This window comes from Neovison vison, chromosome 3 (genome assembly GCF_020171115.1).
Source record: "Neovison vison isolate M4711 chromosome 3, ASM_NN_V1, whole genome shotgun sequence".
Lineage (NCBI taxonomy): Eukaryota > Metazoa > Chordata > Mammalia > Carnivora > Mustelidae > Neogale > Neogale vison.
In genome coordinates this window covers 125984317-126003856 of record NC_058093.1, presented here as the reverse complement: position 1 = coordinate 126003856, position 19540 = coordinate 125984317, and the positions used below count along the sequence as shown (strand labels likewise).

At 45.2% G+C, this 19540-nt stretch overlaps 1 protein-coding gene across 4 annotated transcripts in view; it reads left to right on the top strand.

Moving 5' to 3' along the window:
• ZNF236 (zinc finger protein 236) overlaps nt 1–19540 on the top strand; it is a 105137-nt gene that overhangs the window by 39829 nt on the left and 45768 nt on the right. For all 4 annotated transcript variants that reach the window (XM_044242793.1, XM_044242796.1, XM_044242795.1 and 1 more), the window contains exons 10-13: nt 3232–3504; nt 4693–4896; nt 16154–16295; nt 16876–17136. In XM_044242793.1, the coding sequence (XP_044098728.1) occupies nt 3232–3504; nt 4693–4896; nt 16154–16295; nt 16876–17136 (880 nt within the window). The remainder of the gene's footprint in view (nt 1–3231; nt 3505–4692; nt 4897–16153; nt 16296–16875; nt 17137–19540) is intronic.

Here is a 19540-nt window from a genome sequence, read left to right as displayed (position 1 = left end):
AGCTCTGTGTCCTGGGTCCCCGCGGGGCAGGAGCAGGAGCAGGCCCGCAGTGACACAGGGCGTGCGGTGGATGCTCTCCTTGGAGCGGGGCCGGAGGACAGGGTTTCTGAGAAAACAATTCTCAGACTGGAGATTTCTGTATGTGCCTGGACTTTTCCACTGACTGGCACCTGACCTTGGGCAAGTCAGCTGACCTTGACAGTGTCAGCTTTGGGGGCTCTTGGTGGGCTCAGGCAGTAAAACCTGCAACTCTTGACCTTTGGATGATGAGTTTGAGCCCCACTTTGGGTATAGAGAGGACTTAAAAAAAATACTTGAACAAAATACAATGTCGGCTTTGTCATCTTTGAAACGGGGCAATGCCCGGATGAGTGGGAGAGAACCGAGGGGCAGGAGCCGCGTGGGACAGCCCCTGACTCATGGTCACCGACTGCCAAAGGACGACAGACGCCTTAAAATTACTGTTTTCAGTGGAGGAGACGGGCTCACGGCACATCATTCAGAAGATCTAAAACAGTGTACAGGGAGTGGCCCCTCTTCGTCCTTGTCCTCCACGGGCCCCTCTCCAGGGCCTGCGAGGCCGCGGGGTTGTCTGCGTTTGTTAAACCAGCGAGGGCGATTATTCTGTGCATTACACCGGGTTTTAGCAGGCTGCGGGCAGACTCTGTATGTACATCTTTTCTGCAGTTTACTTTTTTTTCCACGTGATACCTTATTTTACTAAATGTCTAGGGATTGTTCCCTTTCATGGGTAAGTCATTATTTAGGTTGTTTGCAGGCTTTGCTAATACAAACGATAATAAACTGATACAAATCCTTCGACTCTACGAATGTCAGTGTGCCTCACTGTCCGGGGCTCACGGAACGGTCCCCAACAGGACGGCAATAAAACCGAGCCACCCACGGGACTTATTCAGACTTCATTGTCTGTGTCACTCACATGCCTGATAACAATGGAAAAGAAATCTGTGAGTATTTGAAAAATTGTGGTCGATATTGCTGATTTTCCTTCTGTGCAACTGTGTCTGTTTGTTCTCCGAACGACAGTAGGGCAAGGGGGAGGGTACCTGTTTGCTTGTAGCCTTTCGAACGGGTTGTTATCCAAATCTGGAGGTCCTTTCTCCGCATCGGCGGGTTCAGAATGGTTTCTTGCTGTGGTTTTAATTTCATTTCTCCTGTGAAGAGTCAGAGGTTGAGTAGCTTTTCACGTTAGTAGTGCCCTGCGTTTTCTGTTAGCCGGCCGACTCCAGACTTTGATTTGCTGTAATGGATTAGGGACGACAGGGTTTTGAGAGCGTACATTCTCTTCTTATTTGTCTTTTTGAGTTAAAAGGGAGAGATGTTTTGTTTTTCCATAGCCAAATTTGTCATGGATTTTGGACTTGTGTAATAGAGTTTGATGCCGACGCCATGGGAAAGAACCTCTTTTATCTAGCACTTTCCGACCTTCGTATTTTAAACGAAATCTTTGACTCGGTTGTATTTTTGGTTCCCAGGCAGACACCTGCTGTCCACACACCGTGACACCGTGCCGTTCGTTACGCCCGCAGGCCCTGTGCGCGTCTTGTCTGCGCTGTGTTCTGGGCACGGGTCTGTCTGTATGCGCGTGTTCTGGTACCTCTGTCGGGTGCCCTCGTAGCTAGCACGCCTCGTTGTCCCCACTTACGCCATTTTCAAAGTGTAGTTTTGACGATTTTCACATGCTTACCTTTTCACGTGTACTTTACATTTGTCTTCCAAAGTTCCAGAACTCTAGTTATTAAAAAATTCCTATTGGCATTTGTATATGTGTATGTGATTTAACCAGTGAAAATTGATGTCCGTAACTTTTCATCTTTATCCCAAAGAATGGAATGTGTTTTTCCATTTATTCAGATCTTTTCTTTGTATTTTTTTCATATTTTAGTAGTAATTTAAAATTTTCTTTCGGATTTTGTTGGCTGGGAATGATGTTGATTTCCAGGTATTAAAACGTGGGCCTATTTCTTAGTTTCAGGTTTTTTAAGGCATATAATTGTATCATTTGTAAATAATAATTTTACCTTTTTCTTATAGTTTATACTGCATATTTCCATATCTTACCTAATTTCATTGGTGTGTATCACTAGAACACAGTAAATTCATGGCAGGGAAAGTGGACTTTTTCTTGGCTATAATAGGATTCACTTTCCTGTTTTCCTATTAAGTCAGATGTTGTACTGAGATACGTTTATTTAGCTTCTCCTGTTTTTAGACAGTTTTTTAAAAGTTAAGTCTAGATGTTAAATTTTAGGGGCACCTGGGTGGCTCAGTGGGTTAAAGCCTCTGCCTTCGGCTCAGGTCCTGATCCCAGGGTCTTGGGATAGAGCCCCGCATCAGGCTCTCTGCTTGGCAGGGAGCCTGCTTCCTCCTCTCTCTTTGCCTGCCTCTCTGCCTACTTGTGATCTCTGTCTGTCAAATAAATAAAAAATAAAATCTTTAAACAAATAATACTTAAAGTTACAAGAGTCTTTTATATTTAATCACAAACTCATATGTGTCATACATACTGTTTCTTTGTCATTCCTAGTTACAAGTACCTTTTTGCAGCATGAAAAATCCCCATCTCCTCTTTCTTTCTTTCTTTCTCTGACAGAGAGAGATGACATTTAGGCAGGTAGGGAGAGGATCCGGGAGAAGCAGGCTCCCCGCCAAGCAGAGAGCCTGATGCGGGGCTTGATCCCAGGACCCCGAGATCATGACTGGAGCCGAAGGCAGAGGCTTTAACCCACTGAGCCGCCCAGGCGCCCCCACCATCTCCGAATTCTTTGCACTTGTGTTGCATTTTGGTCACGACACCGGTTCGGTTGCGACAATGCTTCTTCCGGCTTCTTCCTTCTCTCCATATTCTTGGAGCTGGTCGTGGAGTCCTCTGCTTGCATCTGCTTTTCCTCCCGTTCCCAACGGGCTGCGTCTGTGCCGCGGCCGGTGTCTGTTCCCCTGCGGTTAGCGCTCTGACCTCTCAGGGTGTGATTAGTGTTCTCATGGAGCTGGTCGGATTTTCTGAAGATTAAATCATAGTCTTCAGTAATTTCAGTGCTCGTGGAAGTTGTAAGCTTTGTCATAACCGATCATCCATCTTCTGCGGTGGCAAGGAGCGTGTTGCTGCTCGTAGGGACGGTGTGTTGTCCGACCCTAACCCTGCAGGGACATTTGGGTGCCTTCGTGTCTGGTACCAGCGCTGGGCTGTGTGTGATTTTCCCTTGGCTGCAGGTTCCATCCGCGAGGAGAATGGCGTGCGGTGGCACGTGTGTCCCTACTGCACCAAGGAGTTCCGGAAGCCGAGCGACCTGGTGCGCCACATCCGCATTCACACCCATGAGAAGCCCTTCAAGTGTCCCCAGTGCTTCCGGGCCTTCGCCGTGAAGAGCACCCTCACCGCTCACATCAAAACGCACACGGGCGTCAAGGCGTTCAAGTGCCAGTACTGCTTGAAGAGCTTCTCCACGTCGGGGAGCCTCAAAGTGCACATTCGTCTGCACACAGGTGCGGGGTGCTGGGGGCGCGGGCTCACGGGGTCTGCGGACTGTGGCGGCGGCCGCGAGGGCTCCTGGTCCCGCGTGCGGGTTTGCCCTTCCCTTCCGGAGGCCGGGCTCGCGGCGCGTCCCGCACGGGGAGCCGGCGGCTCTGAGGGGGAGCGGGGAGCAGCACCACGCGGGGAGGAGCGTGCGGCCAGGAGACGGCTGCGTGGGGAGCTGGGGGGCCACCTCGCGTGCACGTGCGGGAGCTGGGCCTTTCTGTGGAAGGGACGCCTCGGGAGGCTGGTGCGGAGGCCTTGGGTGCGAGGGAGAACCAGATACCTGCTCTACCGTTCGGATATTTTGTCATCAGTATCGAGGTCTGAAAACGTTCATATTTAGACAGTAATTTTGTAATAGTTTTATTGAGGTGTAATTCACAAATCACAAACTTGACTCTTCTAGTGAATTCAGAATTCACTTTATTCAGAAATTGTGCGACCCACGCAGCACCCAGCCGTCTGTTTTCAACCTTTTTACCCCCCTTCTCTCCTGCAGGGAGCCCCAGGCCCACCAGCGTCACTTCCCCTACGGCCCGGGGTTCCTGGGCCGAGCTGACCTTGGGGTGGAGATTTGAATGTTTTGTTTGGGTTGAGTTTTGTCCTGTGCCCTTCTCAGGCGCCTCCAGTTTCATTCACCGATGAGACTGTAAGGGAAGGAGAGAGCCCTGATGATGGGGCCCGTTTCTGTCGCTGTCAGCGGCGGCGGCTTTGTTCCCGGTGGGCAGCAACCGCCGTCGGCCGCTCGTCTGCGGAGCGCGCAGAGCTGCCGGGGCTGTGCAGACCCGGGTGTGCCGGACGCCGGCGGCCTGTCTGACGCGGACACTGTGGTCCCAGTTCACAGGCGACGGCTCGAGAGAGTGCCGTTGCACACCCCCAGTGTTCTTAGGGACTGAATACTTGAGCATCTTTTTTTATCTATTTCAGGTTGAAATGTTTTACGATGCAAAGTTAACAAATTGTTCTTTAAAATGCTCTTCTGACATCTAAGTATGCAAACAAGGGAAGGTAACTCTCATGGATAACGTCCCTGAAATTACAAGCGTGACATGATGAATATACAAATCAGTATCAAAATACCAGATGTTCCTGTTGGCATTAATGGTTAAGATGTGTTTTCTTTAAATAATTCTGTGGTGTACTTTTATTTTTATTAGGGGTCAGACCTTTTGCTTGTCCTCACTGTGACAAAAAGTTTCGAACCTCAGGCCATAGGAAGACTCACATCGCTTCTCACTTCAAACACACGGAGTTAAGAAAGATGAGACACCAGCGTAAACCTGCAAAGGTTCGAGTCGGCAAGGCCAGCGTTCCAGTCCCCGACATTCCTTTGCAAGAGCCGATTCTCATAACTGACGTAGGTAAGATTCTCTCCCCCTTCGTACCATGATCATATAATTATTACAGTCTACATAGTTTTAAGCACGGTATGAATGTAGTTTTTGTTCGGCATTTTTGCTTTATGGCCTAGTATGTTCCATGATCAATATGAAAATCTTAGTTCTGTCTGAACTGTTGCTCAAATCGTGTTCTTGGTTAAGGAAGAAATGATGTGTACAAGTGAAGGTATTAGCATGTAAGTTCTCATTGACGAAAAATTCTCCTTCAGTAGAGCTATCAGCATGGACAAGTGCTCTTTATGTGAAGTACACGGTGCCTTGTTCTTTTTATATTAAGATCCCTACGCAGTATGGAACCAATTAATATTTTATGGCTGCTTTAATCTTTGAACTGAAAAGAAAAAATTTCCAGCTTTTAAGGCTTTTTTAGTCTCAGTTATTATAATCAAGGTAAAGTACAATTTTATGAAAAAGAAAATACTCGTTTCTAAAAAGAAAACACTGCTTATGAGAATCTTTTGAAAAATGATTTTCGCAAGTGCTAAACAAAATTAAAGAAATTTCATAGAATTCTGTGCTAAAACTTTTCTTTTTGTGCAGTATCTGTATTTCATTATGTCCCAGGCAAGATAGTTCATAGTCTATGAACAAAATTAACATCAATGTATAACTGAATATAAAGGTTAAATGGTATAAAGGGAGATATTTTAGATGAATATAAATTACAATCTGCTAATAAGATGATCAACAATCATGAATCTTTATTTAGGAGCATAGCATCAAGTATATAAACTAAGAAAAATTAGAAGAAAAGAGAAATATTCAAATTCTAAAGTATAGTGAAAGATCCTCTGATCAACTTAATGGAACAGTGAGACTAGAGAGACTTGGAAGTTCACATGTGAAAAGGGTTATTTTATAGCTTTTACTTTATAATACATACTCTTTTAAATATACGTGAAATAGAAAGTTGATCAAATCCTAGGATAGAAAAAAATTAAAATTTTCAAAAGTAGATGTTGTACAGGACACAATTTTTGATTACAGTTCAGGGAAAGCATACTGGGACATACTAGATGCAGTAGCTGTAGTTCAGTTAGCTAACACATTGGACGATTTAGATGATGTGGACCTTTTCTAGAATAATGTACTTAAAATTGACTGTAGAAGAAGTGGAAAACTCCAGAACAGACAACAAGTTGAAGGTCATCCTCCCCAAAGTATTGTTCTCTGATGATTTTATGTCTGAGGTCCTCTCAGCTTCTGAGGAACTGTGATTCTTAGCATGTTAGTTATTGAAACCCTAGAAGCTGATTAAAGCTCCCATGGGAAGTTAGAATACTTTGATGTCCTTGTCCACTTTTGGTAGTTCACAAAGCAAAGCATCAGACACATTTTACCTAATGTGTATTTAATCCTTACTATAATCTGTAGGTTCTCACTGGTTTGTGCTGTACCTGAAATGTGGAAACATCTCTGAAAGTCAGAACAAATTCAATGTTTATTTAGCGGCCCTAGAATTAGCCTTCGTGTTTGAGAGTTACCTTTAAGTTACCAGTTTTTTTCAGGTTGCCATTAATCAAATCAAACACCTGTGGGTTTCTTGACTTGAAGTCTGTAAACCCTTATTGAGTTAAACTGCAGTCCTAATACCTCAGATGTTTTCCGCGGGTAAAATGGGGTACATTTCACTTATTGGACTCACAGATGCTTGTTAATCAAAACTTGGACCTAATTAGTGGAAGCAGAATTCTCTCTTGGTTTAGGCTGAATGAGATACATGAGGGAAATGATTCCTGGGGTGGCTTCACATTGTGGAGTGCAAGATATTGCAAGCATTTATTTTCATGCTTAACTTCATTATTATTTGTATTTGTGTCTGTCTCTTCTTTCAGACTCTGAACTCCTTGGGGCTCTATAGAAAGGTCATGACTTGAATAACCTTTGGGGGGCAGATTTTGATAAAAATGTGACTAGAGAGTTTTAGCATAGATAGTTAGCAATTATTTGACTTCACTGGGAGATGAGCTGTTCTAGTTCAGCCTAGTTACTTAAAACACATCATGTCATTTAGAATAAGACTGTCACTTAGGAAAGTATTAGAATGCATTAAAACAATAGTACCAAGTCATTTAGTCTGCATATTAAGGGAACACTCTTTGTGGTGTAGTACCATATGGTCATAAAAACTTCCAGAGCTGTATAGGACATAAAAATAGTCATTCTAAAACCTCTCTGTGCTCCTCATTTGTACAGATGTAAAAACAAATTATAATATTGCTTTTAGGTTATATAACTAGTTTGTACTCAAGGTAGAACAACAATCTGGATCTTCTGACCTCTAGACCAGAGTTGTGTTCAGTAAAATTCACTTCCTCTGCACACCCATTACCACTGCACACGCAGGCACAGAAGTGTGGAAGAGCACACCATGACTCTCAAGTAGTGACTGTGTCTTGGTACCAAGCACCAGTAATTATTTTTCTCAAGTACCAGTAAGTTTTACTGAACATGAATAATGTGAAATTTATTATATGTTATGAATTGTATTTCACTAGACATGCTGTCTCATACTCTAAATGTTTTTTCTTCTAACTCAAGAGCTAAAATTTAAATATAATTATGTGCAGACTGGGGAGGTATTGGAGTCAAGGTGATCATAATATTCAGAGGGAGTTCATTATTACCATCATAAAAAGCTGAGAGAGTTCATTACCACCAGATCTTTTTACAAGAAACACTAAATGGATTTCTTCAAGTGGAAGTAAAAGAATAATAATTAACACCATAAAGACATAGAAAGTAGCATAAATCTCATCAGTAATGGCAAATATGCAATCATAGTTAGATTCTGCAATATGGTTATAGTGGTGCACTTTACTTACAACTCTCATTTAAAAGTTTAAAAAAAGAGAAGATAGTAAAAATAACCATATAGTATTCTGTTATTACATAATGCAAAAAAACATATAAATTATAACAGCAAGAACCTAAAATGTGAGGGGGAGGAGAAGTAAAAATGAAAAATTTATGAATTCTATTGAAGTTATTATCCATTTAAAATAAGTTGTTATAAGTTTAAGGTAATCTGTCTAAGCCTCGTGGTAACCATAAGGGGAAATCCTATAATAATTACACAAAAGAGCATGATAAAGAAATTTAAACATACTGATTCCAAAAGGCATCAAAGCACAAAAAAGGCAACAGAATAAGAAACAAGGAACATTGGATTCAGAAAACAATTCACAAAATGACATTAGTAAGGTCATACCTGTCAATAATTACTTTAAATGTAAATGGATTAAATCCTCAAATTAAAGGACACAGAGTGGCTGAAAGGATAGCAAAACAAGACCTAGTGATGCTGCCTCCAGAAGGCTCATTTTAGCTTTGAAAAGATGCACATAGTCTGAGAGTGAAGGGATTGAAAAAGGCATTTCAAGCAGATGGTAACAAAAAAGGGGGGAAGTAAGTTATACTTGCATCAGACAAAATAGACTTTATTTACTTATTTATTGTTTATTATTATTATTTTTTAGACAGAATAGGCTCTAAAGTAGAAATCGTGAAAAAAGAAAAAAGACAAAGGAGGTCATTATATAATGATAATGGGGTCAGTACATCAGGAAGATATAGCAGTTGTAGGTATCCGTGCATCCATCATGGGAGTACCTAAATATGTAAAGCAGAAACGAAGAGCCAAAAGGAGAAATAAAGAGTAACACAGTAGTCATTGAGGACTCGGATACTCCACTGTCAACAATGAACAGACCATTTAGGTGGAGAATCAATAAGAAACAGCAGATTTGAACAACACTGTAAACCAAACGGACCCAGCAGGCATATACAGAACATTCTACCTAAAAACGGCAGAATACATATTCTTCTCAAGCATACATCAGACATTTTCTTGATTAGACCATATATTAGCCCACAAAACAAAGTCTTAGCAAATTCATAATAATCAAAAGTCTCCCAACATAGAAAAGCCCAGGACCAGATGGGTTCACTAGTGAATTTTACCAAACATGAAAGAAGAATTAACATCAAGTTTCTCAAATGCTTCCAAGAAAATTCAAGGAGGAAGGAACATTCCCAAACTCATTTTACAAGGCCAGCATTATCATCATACCAAAACCAGAAAAGGACACTACTGGAAAAGAAAACTAGGTCAATATCCCTGATGAGCATAAATGTAAAAATTCTCTATACAAAACTGCTAAACCAAATTCAGCAGCACATTAAAAGGATCATTCACCATGATTAGTTGCGATTTATCACAGGGATGCAAGGATGGTTCAACATATGCAAATCAATCAATGTGATATGTTACATTAACAGAATAAGGGAAAAAAATTATATGATCCCAATAGATGCAGAGAAAACATCTGACAAAAATCTACATCTATTCATGATAGAAAATGTTAACAAATTAGGCAAAGAAGGAACATATCTCAACATAATAAAGGCCGTGTATGACAAGACTACTGCTGACAATATACTTGATGGTGAAGGGTAACGTCTTTTCCTCTAAGATCAAAACAAGACAAGGGTGCCCATTCTCACCACTCCTATTCAACATAGTGCTGGAAGTCTTTTTTTTTTTAATATTTATTTATTTATTTGACAGAAATCACTAGTAGGCAGAGAGGCAGGCAGAGAGAGGGGTGGGGAAAGCAGGCTCCCTGCTGAGCAGAGATCCTGATGTGGGGCTCAATCCCAGGACCATGGAATCGTGACCTGAGCCAAAGGCAGAGGCTTTTACCCACTGAGCCACCCAGGCGCCCCAGTGCTGGAAGTCTTAATTAGAGCAATAGTATCAAAAACAGTAAAATACTTAGGAATAAAGTTACCAAGGAGGTAAAAAATCTGTACCTGAAAACTAAAAGACACTGATGAAAGAAGTTGAAGAAGATACAAATAAGTGGAAAAGTAGCCTATGTTCATGGACTGGAAGAATTAACAGTGTCACGATGTCAATACTGTCAAAGCCATCTGTGGGTTCAGTGCAATCCTGTCAAGACTCCATTTTTTTTTTTTTTACAGAAGTAAAACAATCACTCCTAAAATTGATACGGAACCATAAAGAACCTGAATAGCCATGGAAATTATGAGAAAGAAGAACAAAGCAGGACACGTTATGTTTCTTGATTTCAAGCTACACTGTAAAGCTGTCCTCATTGCTAGTCTGCGTTACTGGCACAAAAACAAACTGGAATACGTTTGAAAGCCCAGACATAAACCCCAGCATATATGGTCAACTAGTATTTGACAAGGGAGCCAAGAACACACAATGGAGAAAAGATAGTCTCTTCAGTGAATAGTGCTGATTAGTCACACACAGAAGACTGAAACGAGACCCTTGCCTTACATGACTTACAAAGAGTAACTCAAAGTAGATTAAAGACTTAAGTGTAAGACTTGAAACCATAAAAGATGTAGAAGAAAACATAGGAACAAAGCTCCTTTACCTGGGTCTTGTTAATGATGTTTTTGATAGGACATCTAAAGCACACGCAACAAAATAAAAAGTGGGACTACATCAGACTAAAAAGTCGGCACACAGCAACACAAACCATCAGTAATGTGGGAAGACAGCCTGTGGAATGGAAATCATTTGCAATCAAGGTACCTGACAAAGTGTTAATATCCAAAATACATTAATGACTCATGCAACTCAATGGCAAAAAAGAAAAAAAAAACAATAAATACATTAATTTAAAAAAAGTTAAAAAGTGGATTAACTACCTGAATAGACTTTTCTCCAGAGAATATTGTCAAAAGGCTGACAGGTACACGAAAAGATGCTTAACACCTCTGGTCTGTAGGGAATGCAAATTAGAACCGCAGTGAGGTGTGTCCTCACAGCTTTTCTCATCAAAAAGATGAGAGATGACACATGTTGACGTACATGTGGAGAGAAAGCAGACCTTGTACACTGTTGGTGGGATTGTTAATAGGTGTAGCTGCAATGGAAAACTTGTAGAGGATGCTCAGAAAATTAAAACTTGAACTACCGTGTGATCCACTTGTGGAACTGTATCCGAAGGAAATGAAAACGCTAGCTCCGAAAGATAGCCACAGCGCTGTGTTCATAGCAGAATTATTTATAGTAGCCAAGAGACAAAAACAACCTAAGTGTCTGTCGGTGGTTCAATAGGTCAAGAAATTTTGGAATATTATTTGCCCATTAAAAAAAACCAAAACGAAATCCTACTATTTGTGGCAACGTGGATGGACCTTGATGGTGTTACCGCTGAGTGCAGCAAGTCAGGCAGATGCTGTATGATCTCCCTTCCATGCGGAATCTCAAAAGAAGAAACCAAAACAATTCCGAGAACAAGAGGTCCAACTTGTGTTGGCCAGAAGAGGGGAGGAGGGGAATCGTTGGAAGGGGTCGGCTGGGGCTGGGGGTGCGCCGTGCGGAGCTGTGTGACGCACAGGAGGGTTGAGAAGGGACTGAACCCTGAGGCTTCCCATCACAAGGAGAATGGGTTCTTTCGTTCTTTCTTCTTTCTTTTCCTTTAATTGTATCCGTATGGGAGGACGGATGTTAGCTGAGTCTACTGTGGGAACCGTGTCGGCAGACGCAAGCCGGAGCTCGCTGCTCCCTGCCTTTGGCTTCCTCAGTGACGGCGCCGCCGGTTCCTCAGGAGAACTCGGGGGACCAGACCTGAGGGAAAGAGATTCTGATACGGAGTTGCTCCTCAATTTCCCAGTCACAGACTGACACGTACCTGTTCTTAGAAGTCGCTGTTTTCCCTACGGATGACTGTGTGTGTGTGTGTGTGTGTGTGTGTGTGTGTGTGTGTCCCTGTTTTTTCATTCTGTGAAGCACAGATATTTGGAATACCTTTTCTCTGAAAGTGAGCCAGAAACCAAGAAAGTGTTATTTTAAACCTCAGGGCTGTCACAATTGATCTTCCGAGTTTATATTCATGTTTTAATTATATTGATATTAGAGCATTTATCTTGCTTTTTTAAAGCACATTTGTCTAACCTCATAATTTATTTTACATGTTATATGTGATATATCCTGTGTTGTTTGTCATCATTTTCTTATTTTGTTGTATTTGCATTTTCTTACTATTGACAATATATGAAAGCTCTTCTAAGATTTAAATATATATTTCCCCAAATGATGTACCAAGATAAAGCTTTTTCCTCTGTCATGGGAGGAATTTAGAAAGGTTCTTTTTTAATGATGTGATGTATGTCTGTGTGCACACGTGTATTCAGAGAGCGAGGGAGGGCAGGGTAAGAGGGAAGAGAGAGATTCTCAAGCAGATTTCACGCTGAGCGCAGAGCTTGACGCAGGGCTTGATCCGACCCCGAGGTCATGGACCTGAGCCAAAACCAGGAGTCAGAGTTGACCAACTGAGCCACCCAGGTGTCCTGGAATTTTAGGAAGTTTTAAGGACATTTCCAGTTTGTTTTTGAAACACAAGATTAATCAACTGGGATTTATTCGTGCCTTTCTTTGAGATTCGTGGTTTCCTTATATACACACTGATGGTCTAGTAGGAATGACACGTCACTACTAAGACTGTAGCACGTTTACCTGTGTTTAGTTCACCCTTGATTTTGTTTGTTCTTCAAAGATTGAGACCTGGTAATTAGCCCAATTATGTAACAGAACTTTATATTTGTAAAATCACTGGAACTGGCAAAGCATCTGAAAAATGAGGTCTGTCATTTCACTGCCCTGCTAGCTCCAAGTAGTGGACCCCCCGCCCCAACTGTGAAGGGCTCAGGACCATTTAGGGCCCTGTTTCTAAGTACATCTGCCTGGACGGTACCCGAGAGCTGGTAGCCCCTGGCTCGGGGATCACCCAGGTAAGCAGCCGTGTAGCCCTGCTGTGCACCGCGGCACGGTGGGGGAGCACAGCTCCGCAGAGGGAGCTGCACACACCGGTCCAGGGGAGCTCCTTGCAGAGGTCGGAAGGGTGATGAGCATGGGGTCCCGTGTACGCACCGTGGAGGGCCGTAGACGTGATTCCGTACGCAGGCTGACCAGACCAGTGTGTGTGCTCGATCGCACCTGTGTTTGTGCAGAACCAGCTCTGTTGTTAGCGTGCGCACAGCTGGTAGTGGCCGTCGTCTCCGAGAGCAGCTTCCCCGGTGTTTCGTCTCACGCTTCCTAAGTATTTGAGATGGCCCCGGAGCGCTCACGGGCTGCGTGAGAGGGACACAGGGACCCGGCTCCTGCTGCTGCAGGCAGCATTGGGAAGGCAGTGACGGCCGATTGGGAGACCCAAGCCGGGCTCGGGCGCACGGCTAGGACTGCTCAACCCCAGCAGAACAGTCACCGGAAGTGAGTTCCAGCTTCCAGGGGCGCAGTGTTGACCTAGACTCCCTGGTATGGAAAAGAAACGATGAACTAGACATTCTGTGATGCGATTTATGATGGAGAACCTGGGTTCCAGAAGGCACAGGAGAAAGAGTTGTGTGCTTGGGGGGGTGCTGCAGAAGTAGGTGGCTGGAGGGGACCCTGTGTAGAGCAGACGTGTTCCGCGGAGTGGGCCTCCGCGGGCCGGGAGCTGTGAGGGCCGCCGTCCGATTCTGGCGTCCGGCTGCTTGGCTAAGGCCGGCGTTGTGGGCCGGCAGCGCGGGGCTGTCTGTCCCCTGGAGCGGGATCGGGGCCAGGCCCGACCGCTCCTGTGAAACCGCAGGCTTGCCAGCAAGTGAGCTTTGTTGCCACCGTGCAGGGCTCTAGGAGGACCTTCCCCTGAAGTCCAGACTCCATGAACTGATTTCAGGTCGGACACGTTGCCCCTCCTTGTGAGGCCTGGTGTTTTTCGGTGGGCAAATGGCAAAAGCACTAGTTTGTTTTCCTATTTGTGAACTGTCTTTTTCCCCAATAAAATAGATACAAGACAACGACTGGAGGACCTCGACTTTTTCAAAATTACTTTGAATTGCATTTATTTTACCTATTTCTAGAAATGTAATGGCATTTGTAGAACTAGTTTCTTAAAATTATTTCACTTTATTTTTCTTTCTCATTGCTTTTTAATGTATGTATTATCTAATAAAGTACAGAAAATTAGTTTCTTAAATTTGTATATTTGTACAGTTCATTTTAGTTATGGACTGACTTCTATAATTTTTTATTGGTGTTTTTCATAGGAACCACTCATTTCAGGGGTGCCTGGGTGGCTTGGTTGGTTGAGCATCCGACTCTTGATTTGGCTCAGGTCTTGAGGTCAGGGTCCTGGGATCAAGCCCCACAATGGACTCCACACTCTGTGGAGTCTGCTTGGGAAAAAAAAAAAAAATTCTTTAAAAAGGAAAACAAAGCCATTCTCTTGAGTTCAACAAGGAGCAAAAAAATGGATTATTGGCTACTACTGGTTTGGAGTTTGTAACTGTAATTAAGTGGTACTTCTATGCTAATAGTTACTGAGCCTGTTTGTGTAAGATCCCAAATCACTGGGCCTGGGGGTTGCTGTTGAGCTTCTCCCAAGAGACCTCCTGTGTAAGCGTCGAGTGTCGCGGCTTCCCCAGCGGACCCAGACCTGACGCGTCCCTCTTGTCAGTTGCCCTTTGGGAGAATGTTCACGTGAGCTTCCCGTTCTCTTCGCTGAATTTCCTGGGTCGTTTTACCTGTCCTCCGCGACAGCCGTCATGGGCTCAAGGCTGTGTCCCTGGGACAGGTCCTGTGCTCACACCACGGCCAGGGGAGTGGGGACAGGGGTTGGGAGAAGGAGCGGTGACAAGTGCTGGGTCTGCTCAGAAAACAGCGAGAGCGTAGGGTCGAGAGGGACACGTGAAGGGTTCGTGGGTGGACGTGGAGGGCGAGCCGGCGCTGGAAGCCGAGCTGAGCAGTCGTGGGCACGAGGTACTTGGTAGGAAGCCATTGAAGGCATGTGAGCCCGTTGCTTCCTTCAGCGACAGGAGAAGGTTGAGCCGAACAGAGATTTGGAGGCTCGCCCTGGGGGTTTGTCCCTATAGGTTCAGTACGTGGTCCTGGGACAGGCGTGCGGGAGCCGATGGGCCAGGAAGCAGCCGGGAGCACGGGACAGCGTTGGAGCTGCTGCAGAGCCAGCGTCTCCGAATGGCCCTGATTCGGCTGCACGGGTCCCGGAGACTTGAGAAGCGGGAAAGGTCGTGGCAGCTTAAGGGCTTGTGCTGTGGGGGTTGAACACCGATCACAAGGGGGGTTCTGAGTTCCCTTTGAATACTGGATGGGCTTCGGACGCAAGCATTAGGACAGAAGTCTGATTGAGGAGTGATGGGGCTTAGCTGAGCCGCTGAGTTCTCTCCGGCTTTGGTATTCTTTTCTGCATGGTTTGAGATTTGAGGCAGCAGAATAGAAATGGGGAAACAGGTTTACGAGGCATTGGAGAAGCAGGATCCCCAGGACTGGCCAGTGACTTAACCAGACAGGGAAGGGAGTTCTCAGAAATTCTGAAATACCTGACCCATATGACCAGGGGGAGGGGTGCTTCTCATGTACAAGGAGTTGGGTAGGGGGAGTAACCTAAAAAGTGTCAGCCGAGAAGCCTCGCACCGGAGTTACTGGCACAGGGAAGGGAGCAGGGAGGTTGGGGGCCGGGCCCAGGTCCTGGCAGGCAGCTCTGCCATCCCGGGGGAAGGAGGAGCAGCCCAGGAGAAGCTGACCGTGAAAGTCCTCCTCTTCATGTTCCAGGGGATGCGAGGTGATTCTAAAGGCTCAGGTGTGTGTTTGTCCAGAATTGCGTATTTAACTCGAGCTTGATGAAGACGTGTTATTACGTAGTCAACCCGAAGGGTTCTTCCTTTACTGAAAGTATGTCAAGCCTGAAATACTGAAGTTAGCAGTTTTGCTATCCACGGATAACCCTTCAATAACATTTCTATGAAATGCTGACTTGTTTTTAGAACAAAAGATCATGTTAGAGTCATGTGTTTTGAGTTTACTGCAGTAGTTAGGGCACAGTCTCCATGCTGAACAACAAGGGCTTGAGTGTCCCGATTAACCTACATTTGGGACATAGTTTCTTTAGGTTCCGTGCCAACAGACATAGGAGTCCATTAAAAATTGGTTCTAGAGCCAAAGGAAATAACTGTGATGCACAGTTCGTTCTTATGTTGGAAAATACCGGTCTTCCATTAACTTTGTGTTTCCCAATGGGCTGTTTTCTAACACAGTGAAGATGGCTTTTAGTGGCAACGCTGGACTCTATACTTGAACTCCTCCAAATTTTCGTCTTCTGGGGAAAGCAGATGCTTTTTGACGTTTACCTTTTTTGTAGCATTAACAGTGAATTATTCCTGATTTTCTTTTGGTTTGTAGGTCTTATCCAGCCCATTCCAAGAAACCAGTTTTTTCAAAGTTATTTTAATAATAATTTTGTAAACGAAGCAGATAGACCATACAAGTGTTTTTACTGTCATCGTGCGTATAAAAAGTCTTGCCACCTTAAACAACACATCAGGTAAGGTAACAGATTCGGAAATGGAAATGTAGAGGCAATGCAGTGATGTCGGGAGCCGGTGATGCGGAGAGGTAGTGAGGAGGGCGGTGTCCGCTTTGGGTATTTAAAATGTCGCACTTGACCCCAAAATATTTATCGCTGACGGATATCTTCATTTTTAGTGCCTCAACTAAAGTATGTGGCCCCGAAATGGTCTCTGAGTTTTATTGGCACTCTTTTACATTCCAGCGTTTGCAACATCTGGGACGTGCCAGACAGTACCTGGTCTGCCGTGTCACAGTTCCGTACTTGAGCAGATTTTCACATGTGTTGACCCGTGTTTAGACTAATGATTGGTACTAGCGACAGTGGAGCGAGGGGGACGGACGAGGGACGGGGAAATGTCATGCCGATGAGGGGCCTCCGCTCTGTGCCTCCTGTGTGGCCTCGGGCAAGTCATCCAAGTCTCCGGATTTTGGGTTTCTCAGTGCTTAGCTTTAAAACGGGGTGCTCAAGTGAAAGAATGTGCGAGTGCTCTTTAGGGTATAAAGCGTCATAAAGTTGTAAGAAGCGTATTCATGAAAATTTTTATTCTTTTTAGATCACATACAGGTGAAAAGCCTTTTAAATGTTCTCAGTGTGGAAGAGGCTTTGTTTCTGCAGGAGTGCTCAAAGCACACGTCCGAACGCACACTGGACTAAAATCTTTCAAGTGTCTGATATGTAACGGAGCTTTCACTACTGGTGGGAGCTTACGGCGACATATGGGTATCCATAATGACCTTCGTCCCTATATGTGTCCCTATTGCCAGAAAACATTTAAGACCTCACTAAATTGCAAAAAGCACATGAAAACCCATAGGTAGGTATAATTCTGATGGTCACTTTTTAGTAATCTCTAACTCCCAGATAGTGGTGGAGGGTGTTTTTAAGAAATAATTGTCTTTGATTCCTGTAGTATTACGTGGAGCTTCAGGTGTATGGGCTGAAGAAACTTTTATCGTTGTCTGAGGCTCTGCGAAGAGCCACGACTGAAACGTTAATGCTTTTATTTTTAATGGGATATTGAGATGGTCTGTGTCGGGCCCAATGCTGTGTGTAAGCTCTCTCAGAACAGGCAGTAGTACCTGCCACGCTCCCTAGACTGGGCTGATGCTGTCATCCAGTCGTGAGGACGGCAGAGGGAGAGCCGTAGTCAGCCAGCCCTGTGACCGCTGGGCATGTCCGTGGATCTGCACGGTCATAGTTCTGTGTTGCTGACTTAAAAGGAACGAATGTTTTCGTTACCACGTAAATCCATCATTTGTGCTTGGTTAAAGGGCTGTCCCGTCTCCAGATGGAGGTGAGCCAAGAGGCCCTCGCAGGAACGCCTTTCCGGCTATGTCTGGAGCTCCCTCCCGGGTGTTTCTGGGATGCCACGGTGGTCTGTGTGGTAGTGGAAGCCTGGATAAGGCCACCATATCCCGGGAGACTTTGAAAGGAAGAGTCACTAGGTCCACCGTCAAAGAATATTAACCTTCTGCTCCAGAACACCGACTTTCAGGCACTCCTGTAACCCAGGAATCTCTGCCTGGTGTTACGGACAAAACGAAACCCCAGATTGGTAGAAGCATTAGGCAGGTGTTTGGTGTTACCCCCTGGGTGCCCAAGCACATGCATGCCTAAGCACTTAGGACAAAGACTTGTCTTCTTTGATGTTAGCGCAGCCGATTACGTAGCTGAGAAGTTTGGCTGCTGTAGTGTGATGGTGCCGGTGTCGGCATGGGGCCTGCTCGCCAGTTCTCCTTCCAGCTTGTGCTTTCCTGCATCTTACGGAGGAGATGATGGGCTCCACGTGCGTTTGAGCTGGGGAGCTCGTGGTGCCTGGATGTTCAGGGCCCTGTGCTCACTGCTCGCTGTACCAGGTCCTGAGAGCCGTACGTGCTGGGAGGGGTAGAGCTTGGACAGGACCTGGTCCAATGGCACACAAAGAAGACTTTTTCGCTGTCCGAAATTCAGGCCTTTTTAAGTCCGTGCCCCCGCCGAGGTAGTGTCGGAGTGCCCCCGCAGGCCTTGCTGATGGACTTGACAGCCAGGAGAAGAACTTCCGGCCAGTGCGCCGGCTGGTTTTGGCTGGGCTGCCTGTGAGAGGGAGTGTTCCACTGGCCGCTGCTCGTCACGGCGTACGCTGAGGGACACCTGGCACGGTTACTCTAGGAGACGAGTGTGTGACTTGAGGTGACAGCGTAAATACTGTGGGTCTGGCGTGTTGCGGCGCTGGTGGTGTCCTCCTACAGAGCGGATGGACTGCGGTCCCATCTGCAGGCAGGGGGGAGCACCCCTGTTCCGTCCCTTCTTTGGAAGGGCGAGGAATCCCTAAAATACCATACCTACTTGTATGACAAATAAGCACAAAACGTCAAAGTATAGAAAGTGGTAGCGGTGCAGAGAAGTGACCATGCAAGGCACCCTTGCTGCCCTGTGGGGGGCCGTGCGGGGGCCCAGGGTGAAGGGCCTCACACTGCTGACTCCAGGGGACACCGTGTATGTTTTCATACTGGTATTTCTACTACATTTGTCCCCCTTCCTCAGTAAAAGTAGCTGAGAGGTGACTGTTTCTGATACTAGAAAATGAAGACGAAAGCTTTTGTTTGGAATTAAGAGTGGCGTTCTAGGTGGGCAGATTTGTAAGGTTCCGGAGTCGGGCGAGTGGTGGAGTGTGTTTGCGTCTGACCCTGGTGCCATAGAGCGGGGTCCGACCGGTCGTGCCCCTCCCGAGCAGCATGTTCGTCAGGTAATTGTGGGAGCTGCTTTGTGTAGGTTCTTTGACTCATTCACTGAATTCACTGTTTATTTTTCTCTTTGAAATATGAATTGTCAACCTTGATGGAAACGTCCCGGTGCACTTGCTGTATGCAGAGGCGATACTGACGCGGACATGGTTTCGCAGAAAACAGGAGCAGCCACGTACATGCCTCCTGATCTGTGTTCTGTCACCCAGGAGATCGTGGCTCAGATGAGGGGTCTGTGGCCCCAGACCGTGAGAGACAGCAGGTCGCAGGACTCTGTCCGGTCTGCGCTCCACACTTGTTCATGACACTGAAATTGGTCCATAGAGGCCTGTCTTACTTTGCTCAGTTCTTTTTCACTTTAACTCATTGCAGGATGAGTTTTAATTTTAATTCTGACCTGGGACTGTTTTACTTTGAGACATACGGTGTCTTTTTAATTTTCTTTCTACATCTTAAGTGTTCTGGCGCGTGTTGTCCTTCACCCTCCCTTTGCTG